This window comes from Sycon ciliatum, chromosome 6 (genome assembly GCF_964019385.1).
Source record: "Sycon ciliatum chromosome 6, ocSycCili1.1, whole genome shotgun sequence".
Taxonomy (NCBI): Eukaryota; Metazoa; Porifera; class Calcarea; order Leucosolenida; family Sycettidae; genus Sycon; species Sycon ciliatum.
The window spans coordinates 10,549,415-10,563,138 of NC_088648.1; the positions used below are offsets into that span (position 1 = coordinate 10,549,415).

The window sequence follows — 13,724 nt, forward strand, 5'->3', positions numbered from 1 at the left end:
CGACTCATAGATCTACGAGTACGAGCTGACAGCCGCACTTTTGGCTTTCTCGATTCTCGATAATATAATTTTATGACCTCGTACAGTCATAATTATGTACATTCATTATGAATATGACTGTCAACTGCACGTGTTGCGCGATGTGCGCTCCCGCTCTGCCGAGGCGAGAGTACACCTGCGCTGCCCAGACCAGCCAGACCAGACTCCCCCAGAGTCAGCACGGTCAGTTATCCTGCATGGATTGGTAGACCGTAGCCTGCGTAGGCTAGGCGTAGAGCTCTACATCATGACTCCGAGGCGGCGAGGGGATATGATGTAGGCACGTATACATGTATTTGCTGCATTTCCTGCTGGCCTTTCCAACTACTGTTGAAAGTTTTCTCGCACGTTTTGTGGAAAGAATCTTTTTTAGTGATCTTCGTCTTCCAGACTTCAAGTGGACACAGGTTCGTCCCCCATATCCTGAGACTAGTGCCCTGTTCATAGCAAATCACCTCCGGTGTGGCGGCGCTGCTCAGCTGAGCAGCGTTGGACGCTGACCATGTCCTGAACTCAGCGACTGCACTAACGTGCAGAGTTTGTTTCATAGTACCTGTGCCTGTGAGTGTGGGAGATTTCGTTTCCTGATTGGTGTCGTGGACCACCATGGCCTACAATCCCAACCCTGGCGATGTGTTCAGGATTAAAAGGACCACCGACCCACCCAGAGGGCAGAACTATTTAGGTGTGCGCCAGGGAGAAATGGTTGTGTTCAAGAAGTACACAGCCAGGTCGGAGCAGGGACAGAAACTCGGCCTTGGACCAGGTTGGTGGAAGGTGAATGTGCAAGGAGTGCGCTCGAAAGCTGGTAATCGTTTCGTGGCAGCGAATAATTGTGAGCTTGTGCAGCGTTCGGTGCCTGGGAGTGGGAGCAACCCGACTGCCTCGATGAGCCCAGATGGAAGCCATGAGGGTGCGTTGTCTGGAAGCTTTGATGGTGGTGCTGCGAATGCTGGAGGTACTGCTGGAGCGAGTGGAAGAGGATTTCAGGAATCGGGTGATTACCCTGGAGCCGGTTCGCAGCCCCGTGACTCATCCGCTGCTACTGCTGCTGGCGGTGCAGGTGATCGTGATCAGGCTGAGTCGCGCGCACGTGACATGCACACCACGCACCCAGCCCCAGGTCCGTCTGCAGGTGAGGGCAGTGCCAGTGTGGTACGGTGTTCACTTGAGTTGAGTGCATGCTTCACTAACAAAATTTTAATTTATCATTGCTTGATCAGTGCAGTGGATGATCAGTGCAGTGGAGGCTGTTCTTACTTCTACTAAGTTCTAGTACAGTCGACTCCTGATAGAACGAACACGATTGTGCAGGAGAATTAGTTCTTTATAGCCGAAGTTTGTTATAACAGAAATGCACTGACACCATACAAACAATACATCGTGACTGGCACGTGGCCCACGGCTGTATGAGTTCACTTGGTTATCATGCGGCCCCACAACAATTGGTTCGTTCTAAACGAAACCAGTTCGTTACAAATGGCCAATTCGGTGTGGGTTCAAACAGGGACATGGACAGTGGTTCGCTATAATTATAACGAAATTCGCTATAAGAAACGAGTTTGTTATAAGTTGAGTCGACTGTTTATTTTTTTACTTGAGTCTGGGCTGTTGAATCACAGTGTATGTACGGAATTGGTAAGCTGTGCTTGGTGACAACCTGTTCATTCTTCAACGCTCAGTTCTTTGAGGCCCGACAGCAATATAATGAGCTGTGTCAGTGGCTGTATCATCTACGATGCATGCGGTTATGTTGGGTAAGCGCCTCTGGCACCCCTCAGTCTCGCGTAGCTCCTGCAAAAGCTATTCAGTGCAGTACAACGACCACGTGGAACGTGCATCGCAGTCGGCGGAGAGATGGTCGTACATTACGCCGTTTCGTCCTTACTTGTTACTACACATGTTTGCATACACCCGAGCGTGTGTTTATGAAATGTATGTACATGTATGCATGTGTGTGTGTATGTGTGTGTATGTGTGTGTGTTTGTTTGTTTATGTGTACAGGTGGTTTGGGTCAACCCACTCCTGCCCGGCTTCTGGTTCGTGCAGCGCGTGACATCGAAGGTGACCCAGCCAATAGTATCTTAGGTGCAAAGGAAGGCGATGAAATGCATATCATCTCGGAAGCGACAACTGACGGATGGTTTGAGATGGAGCGGTTAGCCGACCACATTGTGGGCTGGTGTCATACTGATGATGTAAAGGTTGTTCAAGCTGGAACTGGTAAGTGTTTTCTTGTGCTACGGATGTTACAGTTGCCAGGATATCTTTGCCAAATTCAATGCTAAGGCAATGCATGGCCATCGGTTCTATGCCTGGGAGAACCAACAAAGAAAAAGATTATGGTTTTCGTGAGACTTGGTGAGACCGAGTTTTCACAGCCTCGTAGGAACGCTACTACCCTCGGCGAGAACCAAGTCTGATGTTGAACCATTTGAATGCAGCAGTGACAGATATGTCCTGAAGGTACTGCTCAGTGTGATTAGCTGTGTTAGTGTTCTAGTCCCTCATGTACAGGCAACTTTGCGTATAACGACACTCGGCGGGGCATCAGAAAAGTGTCCGTATTGCGAAGTGTCGTTATAACCAAAGTCTCATTATATGTATACAGGTAGAATGGACTTTGCTCTGGGCATGGAAACTATTCTCTGTCTTTATTCGCGAATTGTCGTTAGATCCGCAGTCGCTATTAGCGAAGTTGACTGTATACCCTTGCCCCCCCATTTGGCATGAGTACAGAACATGAAGCATGGATTAGTGAAAGTTTGGCGAATAGGTGAAATTTGTACTTTGCCTGGTGGACGTCAACACTGTTCTACAGACACTGTGCACGAAAGATGAACAGGCGGTGACAGTTCGCTGTGCTGGCTTCAATTCAATCGACCCTATCTGTATGAGAAAATTGCAGCAATTTCAAACCACGGACTGTAACTGAAGTTAACATGAGTGAAGATGAACTATAATGTCTGTTTGTTTTCAACTTGGGACTGTTTGTAGGTTTTAATCCCAGTAGCCTGGATGGTCACTCCGCAACGCCAGGGGCAGGCAATGATCGCATGGGTCAAATTCCCGAGGGTGCACAAGGCGGTACCGGTTGGCAGATGCTGCAGGGATCAGATGGTAATGTGACACCTCGATCCCAGGCAGATGAAGTCTGGCGACAAGACGTAGTGACTGCACAGCCATTGCCAAGGCAACGCGCTATGTCCGACAGCAGCTGGCAGCAGCTGGACGCCCCTACCACTGGCCCGGCAACGCAGCAGACGCACCCTTCTGCAAATAGTGAGGAAATGAGGAGCGGAGCGTCACAGCAACGTGGTATCTCTGCTGGCCCTCATGGCCACCGCCACCCTGACTCTCGACTAGCAGCCGGCACGACAAGGCCAAGTCAAGACTCTGGACGGCGTGCAGCAGCAGCCGTGGCTGACAACCAGCTAGGTAACCGCGGCGTCACGCATGTTCCTACCACAGCACATGCCGTGCAAGGTGCAACCATGCACGCACAAGACGTACAATTGCAACAGCAGCAACGACAGCAGCGACAGCAGCAACAGCAGCAGCAACACATACAGTTGCACTCGCAACAGCAGCAGAGACGAGATCACCAGCCACAGGAGCAGCACCAGCATCCGCCTCCACCACGACATTCACAACAGCAACAGCCACAGACTGGCGTTCACCCGGATTCTGGTCAACAACGAGGTCAAGGTCAGCAATCTGCTCTGTTGAAAGTTCTTGCTGATTACACAAGTACGGTGGGTGGAGATATTTCTGCTCAGGCTGGTGATGAATGCTATGCCCGAACTGCCCCGGACAGTAATGGATATATTCAAATCAAGTTGCTCAAGACAGGCAATGTTGGCTGGATTCCAGCAACATACGTGGAAGAGAGTGCGAGCCAGGAACGAGGGAATCAAACAGCAGGCCAAAGTGGTATGTGCACATGATTGCCATGATGGTAAAAAGGATCAATTGCTGATGTTAGCTAGCAGTTCCGATTGTACAGTGCGGGCCAAAGAATCCAACCCCATTAATATTAGTGTTGAAACGAGCGTATCTATAACAAACGAGCGATCAGTTCCACTAACGAGCAAGCTATCGAGCGAGCTAACGAGTTTCACTGATGTGGCAAATAATGATTTTTTAATTTTGTTTCCTAAGTTCGATTTTTTTCAATTCAGCCGGTCCAAATTATCACCGCCGGCGTTTGGGGTTGCTGCTACTTCACTTCGGACTGCTGTTTGGTGTCGAGATGTCTTTTCAGCGCCGTCATTGAGCAGCCTTTGTAAGAATAGACCGTTTTGCAACGACTGTAGCCCTGTTCTTCGCTGCATCGCGGGAGAAAACTTCCAAACGACTGATCGTAACTTTCACTCGAATCGAAAGTTGACAGAACTTTGTGCTGCAGCAGGTCAGCAGATGCGGAACAAGACATCAGTGCAGTCCACCAAAGCTGCAACGACAACTGAAACAACTCAGTGTCGTGCAGGCGGCATGCAGTCACTGTAACTGCGAGTGATTTTCACTTTGCGCGGGACTGGACTCTTGATCGACCAGGGAGTCGTAAAAAAAATTCCAACTCCCCGCTCGACATGTACTGCCATGTGTACGGATTACGGTGTACGGTATTCGTTAGTGCAAACGAGCTGGCTGCACAAACGAGCCGAGTTTCTGGCGAGCGAGCTAACGAGTACCCGGTGAGATAGTTTCAACACTAATTAATATAATAGCACCGGGTGCTACGCAGCCCTAGCACTACACTTACTGATCTGTGCACTCAAACGTACTGCTACTTTTTCACGAGGTTGGATTTTTCTGGCCATCACTGTAGAAAGTGTGGTGGTAGAGACATGCATGTTAGGACAGCAGTTTTTAGCCCCACTCACCTCCTGTGTTGTAGCTGCGGGCTCTATGAAGGATCTCGTGCTGGCTCGATGACGGGTTTGTTTGTTTGAAGTTTTATTTTACATCGCAAACCAAACGGGCATTAAAGCCCAATATTAGTCTATGATGGTTCTATGAAGGGTCTAGTACTGGGCCTCTGGGGGGGGGGGGGGGGGGGGGGGGATAGCCACATTGTCAGGGTGAAGTGATCAGCACTGCTTACTCTGCTGATCTTCAGTATCTGGTGATCGTTTATACCTGCAATGCTTGGTTGACATAATCCTTCTGCAAGTCTGCGATTGGCTGTAGCAACTGCTGGAACTGTTGAAACGGTTGTAGTGATATTGCTGACCATGCTGTTGATATGTTACTACTCCTGCAGGTGCTGTTTAGTCTCCATGCATTGGTGTGTTCTTGGTCTAAACAATGTTTGGGGTTGTTTGTGTGTGCATGTGTGTGTGTGTGTGTGTGTGTGTGTGTGTGTGCGTGTGTGTGTGTGTGTGTGTGCATGTGCATGTGTCTCGTGTGTGTGTGTGTGTGTGTGTGTGTGCGTGCGTGCGTGTGCATGTGTCGCGTGCACATGTGTGTATCTGTGATTGTGTGTGCTGTGGCTCCGGGTGTTGTCTGGAATAGCAGGTCGCCATGATAGGATCCCTGAGGCACAGCAAGCATCGAATTCTGGTGGGTTACATCCTGGTGGGGTAAATCCTGGTGGGGTAAATCCTGCCGCCGTTCCATCGTCTACTGTGTCTACGTCCAGAAGGAGAGCCCGAGTTGGTCAAACTGCTTCGGCTGATCATCTAAACACGCATCCACACCTTCAGCCGAAAGTGGGTGCTTTCCGTGACGAAAACGTCACTGTCATTGGCGAGTCCAGGGAAGGGTTCTGCTACATCAAGCTACAAAGGGACGGCAGCGCCGGTTACTTTCCGGAGAAATACCTCATCATCCAGTCACAGCTTCCGCGGACACCCACTACTCCTAGTGATGCAGGCAGTGGTGCAGGCAGTGGTGCAGGTAGCGTTGCAGGCGGTGGTGTAGGCGGTGGTGCAGGCAGTGGTGCAGGCAGTAGTGCAGGCAGTGCTGCTCGTGGTCATGGATACGATACTAGATCACGTAAGTTCTCTCTATTAATCGATTCTTCTCTAAATTTATCTCCCCCCCCCCCTTCCCATCTGGTTAGGATAAAGTAATTAACCTCTTAAGCTTGACGCTACCTGAGCGCGCCCCACGTCAACACCTGCAAAAGTCGCATTTTCCCATGCAAGTACTAGCTGCTCAAGGATCGATAACTTTACCATCCCTTGGACGAATTCCACGATCTTGAGCTTCTTGGAAAGGTCTTGAGACGAGGGACAAACTGTTGTCTAACCCAGCTTGGAGCGAAACCAAAACCCCGTGCTACAGTCTGGCAAACTTCATCCATGCGCTCGACAGACTTGAGTACGGCCAAGACTAACCGAGCTCAAATATTCAGCTGCCATTCTGGTCTCCTTGCTCATATCGAGCTCAAATTCGTTGTGAGGACTCACGGGATCCACTACCATCATTTGATCTTGTTTCCATGGCAGCAGGTAGCGCAAAAATGATCCATGATGGAAATACGCGTTCTGCAGACTGCGCAAAAATTGAGTTGAAATTTGCCGTGTCGAGTCGCATATCTCAACAACCGGTAGTCGCATCCCTTCGGCAATTGTTTCTATCGCCAGCTGAGAGTTTTCTCTTGCAGATACATGTTTCGATTGTGAGAATCGACCAAGTATGGAGTGAGTGACGATAGTTTGAAAAAGTCACTATGGACTAAACACGGACCCCACGACTGTGAGATGCAGGTTCATTGTACAGTGTACAGCGCGCGTCGTACTAGTACGACGGCCGTGGGGCATGCAACTCATGTGCGTCGTACTAGTACGACGCTCGCACTAAAGGGGTTAAAGTTGGATTTAGCTGCCAGCTGCAGTATACAAAAGTACTGCTCGTTGGAACCTATGAAGAAAAGCAGTGTGTTATTAGATTGTCTGTCAGAGATGGTGAGGTGGTGGTAGCTACTAGCCTGATATCCACCATCACTTGTGTACACTTCATGACAAGTGCGGAAGGGTTCAATCTTACTGATGTCCCTGCAGCTGATTGTGTTTAGTTGGGTTGGTGAGACACTAGGTCAGCCTTTTCGATGCTGCCACAGTCTGTGTGATTGATTGCTGTCGCAGTTTGTGTGGTTGATTGCTGTCACAGTTTGTGTGGTTGATTGCGGTTTTCTAGCTAGTCTTGTTTTAGGATAGGGGGCATTTCATGCTTGAAATGCGTTAACCATCTGATATGGAAGATGTTTGTTTCTGGCGTGGTACTGCTTCTTGCAGGCACACAGCAGCCAGAGCAGCAGCAGCACCGAAACCAACAGCAAGGTGCTACGGAGCATGTCCGTGAATTTGCCTGGGCAAACGCCAACGTGTATCCCGACTCATCCGTCAGGGATCCAGTGGAGTTGTATGCAGGTCAGAAGGTCGGGATTATCCGAGGTCCGACTAACAACTGGTATCGTGTGCGTGTTGAGGAGACAGGTGAAATTGGCCATGTGTACTCTGACTACATCACATTTACGGAACCGCAGAAGCCTTCACCGAGGCATGGAGGTGAGTAAAGGTGATCTCTGGCTAAAAGAGAGATTACTGTAAAAGCCATTATTCAACGAGGCGCATATATAACGATTTCCCAAAATTGACTGGCTTACGTGTAGCAAAGGTAACGCTTCTCACTCATTCTCAACGCTCAATAGGACAGTATAATTATGTATCGATTTCTGTATAACGTTTTCTATTTTAACGACAGATTGCTCCTCGTTAACTCGTTAGAGTTAGCACTTCGTTATATATATGGCTTTTACAGTAGGTTGCTTCGTAACATGGCTAAAATGAACGATTTTACAGAGGAGGACCCTTTTGAGAGTCATCCAGGCCACATATCTATGTGGCGTCAACTGCAGGGCTTGTGTGGATGGGACATTCAGGGAGGGAGGGACCTGTCTAGGTGTTGCCTTGGTTGCTCAACTCTGCTTTCCCCGTACTTGAGAAGAAGTTCAGAAACGGGAAAGTTGAGTAGCGTGTAAACATTGCATTTGTCTGCTACACATACCATCACGGCATCAGCTATAAGCGCATTGCGCATTGCCAAATATGGAAGGTATGAGTAATGCATATGAGTACACTGGGATCAGCAATGCACTGTTCAACACCCCAGACGACCATGCCCAGATGGCTGTGTGGGGTGTTTATGGTACAAATTACGTCATTGCGCAATGGGCTTATTGTGGTGGTGGTGGTGGTGTAGTCACTCTAATGTTCCTAGTTTGTACCATCCACAAAGTAAATTGACTTGGTACGAGTCTGCCTTCAAATTGTCTGGCTCATCCAGTTCTCGTAGACTTTGTTGCCACATCCATGTCGAAACTACTTGTGCTGATCGTCCAGGGTTTGAGTTTCCGGTGGCCATTTTCAATGCCAAGCGAAGCACTTCTTTGACGATTGTCCATTTTCTTAAAGGGGAAGTTAAGGCAAAATTAAAATTTCACCAGTTGTAGTCTTCGGGGTGCTGAGTCGAATGGTCTTGGTCCGAGAAAGCTGAGATGCTCCCTTCCTACTTGAATCCCAATCGAACTCGCGCACTTCCACCGAAACTGGGTGACTGCGCCCTACTAGATGGGGATTTGTATGCAAAATGTCACTAAAAGCGCCATTTCGTTCTTATAAAAGCACGGATGACCGCGATTGGCCCATATGTTGTAGTCTTTTGGACGCTGAGTCGACTGGTTTTGGTCCGAAAAGGCTGCGATGCAGCGTTCCTCCTTTATTCCCAATCGAACATGGTTGAACAAGTGGTCACGTGCTCCTGCGTACGCCAGTCAGCTGGTCACCGTGCCTGCAGCGTACAACTTACTAGCCTGTTTGACCTTTTTTGGGTGCAGTCCTGTCACTCGAGTTGAACTCGAGTTGAACCTTGGTGTGAAAGTTGTTGCCTGCTGGCGTGGTGACCAGGTGATTTGGGCACCCAGGAGCACGTGACCCCTTGTTCAACCATGTTCGATTGGGAATAAAGGAGGAACGCTGCATCGCAGCCTTTTCGGACCAAAACCAGTCGACTCAGCGTCCAAAAGACTACAACATATGGGCCAATCGCGGTCATCCGTGCTTTTATAAGAACGAAATGGCGCTTTTAGTGACATTTTTGCATACAAATCCCCATCTAGTAGGGCGCAGTCACCTAGTTTCGGTGGAAGTGCGCGAGTTCGATTGGGATTCAAGTAGGAAGGGAGCGTCTCAGCTTTCTCGGACCAAGACCATTCGACTCAGCACCCCGAAGACTACAACTGGTGAAATTTTAATTTTTGCCTTAACTTCCCCTTTAAAGGGGAAAGGGTTTGCTCCCCACACCGGAGCTCGCGCTATTCCGCCGACTTTACTTGACACTTGACTCCGGTGTGGGGAGCAAACCCTTTCTTACAAATCATCGCCGAAGTCGCAACCACTACTTCGTATTTTTAAAGGGGAAGTTAACCCTAAAATCAAATTTTCACCAGTCGTAGTCTTCGGGGTCCTGAGTCGAATGGTCTTGGTCCGGGGAAGCTGAGATGCTCCATTACTCCTTTATTCCCGATCGAACTCGCGCCCTTCCACCGAGACTGGGTGACTGCGCCCTACTAGATGGGGATTTGTATGCAAAATGTCACTAAAAGCGCCATTTAGTTCTTATAAAAGCTCGGATGACCGCGATTAGCCCATATGTTGTAGTCTTTTGGACGCTGAGTCAACTGGTTTTGGTCCGAAAAGGCTGCGATGCAGCGTTCCTCCTGTATTCCCAATCGAACATGGTTGAACAAGCGGTCACGTGCTCCTGCGTACCCCAGTCACCTGGTCACCGTGCCAGCCTGGCCCTTGCAGGGTACAACATACAGCCTGTTTTGACCATTTTTGGGTGCACTCCTGTCACTCGAGTTGAACTCGAGTTGAACCTTGGTGTGAAAGTTGTCGCTTGCTGGCGCGGTGACCAGGTGACTTGGGCATGCAGGAGCACGTGAAGTATGTGGGTTTGTCTTAGCTGGAGCCATATTATTGCCAACGTGTTCTGTCTTGCACAGGAACAGTGGAGGTGAATCCAGATGTGAAGCAGGCCAGGCTCCTCAGAGACGTGGCATTCTTCGAAGACTACTTGAAGCCATTCGCTCGACAAGGAGAAATTCTCATGTTGATCGGAGACTGTCACGACCACTTGTACAAGGTGATGAATGAAAGCGGTGCAGAAACAAAGGTTTTTGCCAATGCTTTGAAAATACTGCAGCCTGCTCAGCTCCAACGCGTATTGGATGGACAACAACTCGCTCAGCCGAGAACTGGTATGTTCCAGGCTTATTATTAGTGTATACCCCAGAGTAGGCAAGGACTAATCCTGCCTCTAGGTATAGTTCCAGATGGTGACTGCTTCTAATGTTGGAGCTCGCGCTTTCTGCCGACTGACTGACACTTGAATGAAATAACGATTGCCTTCAGGAGCACAGGAGAAGAATGCTGGACCTTCCACTCGGCAAAACTGCAATAAAGCACCACTCCCTGCGGAATACACAGTGTTTCCGGGAATACACCCCTCATGAGTTGAGCATGAGTAGGCCAATGAATTTTGTTTTCTTTGAGCCAATATATCACTACAGACAACAAGTTATAGCGATGCTCTGTTTCCAGGGCAACAAACACCTTGCGAGCACCAAGCAGCAGTGTGAGTCAGGGTCGCACATGGAGTTCTGAAGACAAATGCTGAGAGTCGTTGACCATTCGCAAAGCTGTCACTTCCAATCATCTAGGCACACGCCCGGGCGAGGGACAACAATACGAACTGAGATGTTGCAACTTTTGCAATAATTTAGAAGAAGGTCTCGGGCTGCTCCTAACGTAAACGCGTGCGCTTCCTTCCGACTAACTAACACTCGACAAACTCAATACTGCAGTGGAGCACAGTTCGTACTGTTGTCTCTCCCGTGGACGCGGGACTAGATAATCGGAAGTGACAGTTTTGCGAATTGTCTACGACCCTCAGCATCTGTCTTCAGAACTCCATGTGCGACCCTGACTCACGCCACTGCCTGGTGCTCGCGAGGTGTTTGTTGTGCTGGATACAGAGCGTTGTTGTGATTTCGTAACCCTAGTGATGGTTTTGCCTGAAGAACATAATACAGTGCTCTCGGAGCGCAAACCTTATTAACCTACTCAAACTCAAGCAGTCAGTGGTGAATTCCCCGAAACAATGTGCGTTGAGAAGGAAGTGGCATTTTGTTTCAAATTTGCTGAGTAGAAGATCCGGCATTCCCGTTGTGTGCTCCTGACAGCAGTCGTTGATTCATTCAATTGTTAATCACTCAGAGTCAGGAAGCGCAAACTCCGTCATTCGTCATGTGGTCTTGTGAGACACACTTCAGAATGTCCTCTCTCGTTCTTAGCTGTTTGCTTGCTATTGGCATGGTCCGTGAGAGCGTACATTAGATCATCCGTAGAACACGAGACTCTTAATCTCAGGGCCGTGGGCTTGAGCCCTACGTTGGGCACCAAATAATTGTGACATCGCAGCCGCACGTACAACAGGGTGACTGAAAGGTAATCCTAAGCGGGGGTATTGACAGCAAATGTATCATTTCTTTAATAACTTCTCTGTGTTCTCTGTCCTTCATTGTGTCCAGATCAAGTCCAATTTCCAGTCCAGTGCCGCATTATTGATAATGTGTATAGCGATGATGCACACGCAGGTTATCTCAATGCGTATCGTGGAGATATGGTGACTGTCACGGGTCCTGCCGGATATGGTGTCTATCGTGCACAGTCCGCATATGGTGAAATTGGTACTGTACCTGCGTCCGCTGTTGACCTGCCGTATGCGTCTCGTCAAACACAAGGTGAGAGTGGTTCTTTGCTGCATGCCTCTCTCAATATTCATTGCGGTCTGTTTATACGTCCTGTTTCTGTTTCAAGTCTCGCATTTGTACTCGGGCTATTCTTCTTCAAGCCCTGCTATTCTAATGTCACTTTACAGTATCAGGTGTTCTGAAAATAATCAGGCTGAACCTGTGTTCTGATCATAATCAGGATGAACCTGTGTGAATGCAAGCATGCATGGTTGTGAGGGTTTTAACTTTTAATTAAGACCATGATTGAGAATCACTAGGTTGCAGGCTCAGGGAAAGGACCACCAAAAATGAATATTTCACTACTTGGTGGTCGTTTTGGCGCTGAGTGGAGTAGTATTGGTCGGAGGAAGCTGCGACACTCTGTGCCGTGTTCCCGATTTGCTAGCTTCCGCCAAAATGGGAAAAGTATGCCCTTCTAGATAGGGCTTTGTACAGAAACGTTCACATTAACCGTCGGTTCGTTCTTGTAGAGGCACGGAAGAAAATGAAACTGTCCAAACCTGTGTTTTCTGAATTGAATGGTGTTTGTTCGAGAGGGCTGCAGTTCATCCTTCAGCCTCACTTCAAATCTAACCTGGTCATGTGACTATTTTTAGAAGCATGAAGGACCATTACGGACCACTGATTGATGTACGAGCGACCTATCCAGTGCAGTCACATGCATGAAATCAATAATTATTGAGAAGAAAAAAAACGTTTCATACTGGCTATTTTTTTCTCTACAAAATCCACATTATCTCCAGACACTGGGGCGAATAATGGAGTGTGGTGGTGGGGCCCATTAAGCTCAGCCGACCAGAGGTCTCGGCTTCATAACTCCTATTACTGCCGCTGTATGCAGTTAAAAGCATGTTGTAAAATGATGTGTTGTTTTCCTGTGTAATGGTATTCCCCAAACTGTCTCGTCTAGTCGCGTGCATGTGTGATATGAGCATGCGCGATTTTGTAGTCGAGAGTCTTTTTGTCAGTCTTCTTGTTCGTCTCTGTCAGAGTAGTCTACTTTTCCGTCTTGTCAATAGAAATAATGTAATACAAACCAGTCTTGTCCTTTGTGTCCTGCGTCCCGGGGAACGGAATGGCTGAGATTCCGTTACAAGCATTGTAGGTGAACACCAGATGCATAGTGAATAATGAAATAGGGTCGCGTTTGGATTGGAGTCGAGAATGAACAATGCATTGCAGGGGGTTCAAGGAAGTCGCCGCAGCTGACTGTGATGTGTTTTGCTTTTGCTTTTGTAGATCGCGGGCAATCTGTGGATTTCAGTCAAGGACGTGAGGTGAGTTGTAAGGTGAAATTGTCAGAACCTAATCTAGGCCATGTGGAACTGGGTACCATTGAGCCGAATGAAAATACACAAGTGTGGGATAAGGTGGTGTCGGCATTGCAGCCATTCTACGCGGGATAGCCTACCCCCTCCACATTTGGCATGTCTTCCACAACTTCCCTTCTCTCCCAGTTGACATGTACAGAAGGTATCGGTTATAGCGTGGGTGTTTGAAAAACGACTTTCTATTCTTATTTCGGATATTTCTTACACACGATAAATCAACTGTGACATATGTGCATGCGCACAGGGGCAGGAAGATCATCGTACATGCAATGTAGTGCTACTGACTGTGCATGCGGCTGGTCATAGTCACATAGGCTCACCATGTGGCTATGCAACATGAGTTACATGACCAAAACAGTTGAACCTACAGCACTACGACGCAACACGAGTCAGATCAGAACTGCATTGGACAGATGTTATTACTACAGGCGATACACTTTGTACTAATCTGGCATGTTTCGCGACACAAAGTCCATTCTTAGGACTGGTATACTCTACTATGCGATAAAATTGCTTGTAAGAATAA

At 48.4% G+C, this 13,724-nt stretch overlaps 1 protein-coding gene across 2 annotated transcripts in view; it reads left to right on the forward strand.

The window, feature by feature from the left end:
• Positions 1–373: 373 nt before the first annotated feature.
• LOC135819351 (uncharacterized) overlaps positions 374–13,724 on the forward strand; it is a 38,175-nt gene continuing 24,824 nt past the window's right edge. Inside the window, exons 1-8 of one of the 2 annotated variants that reach the window (XM_065332543.1) lie at positions 374–1,174; positions 2,045–2,263; positions 3,038–3,973; positions 5,558–6,040; positions 7,285–7,557; positions 10,056–10,310; positions 11,643–11,855; positions 13,107–13,144. In XM_065332543.1, the coding sequence (XP_065188615.1) occupies positions 646–1,174; positions 2,045–2,263; positions 3,038–3,973; positions 5,558–6,040; positions 7,285–7,557; positions 10,056–10,310; positions 11,643–11,855; positions 13,107–13,144 (2,946 nt within the window). In that variant the 5' untranslated portion in view covers positions 374–645. The remainder of the gene's footprint in view (positions 1,175–2,044; positions 2,264–3,037; positions 3,974–5,557; positions 6,041–7,284; positions 7,558–10,055; positions 10,311–11,642; positions 11,856–13,106; positions 13,145–13,724) is intronic. The other variant, XM_065332544.1, reaches the window with a different exon arrangement.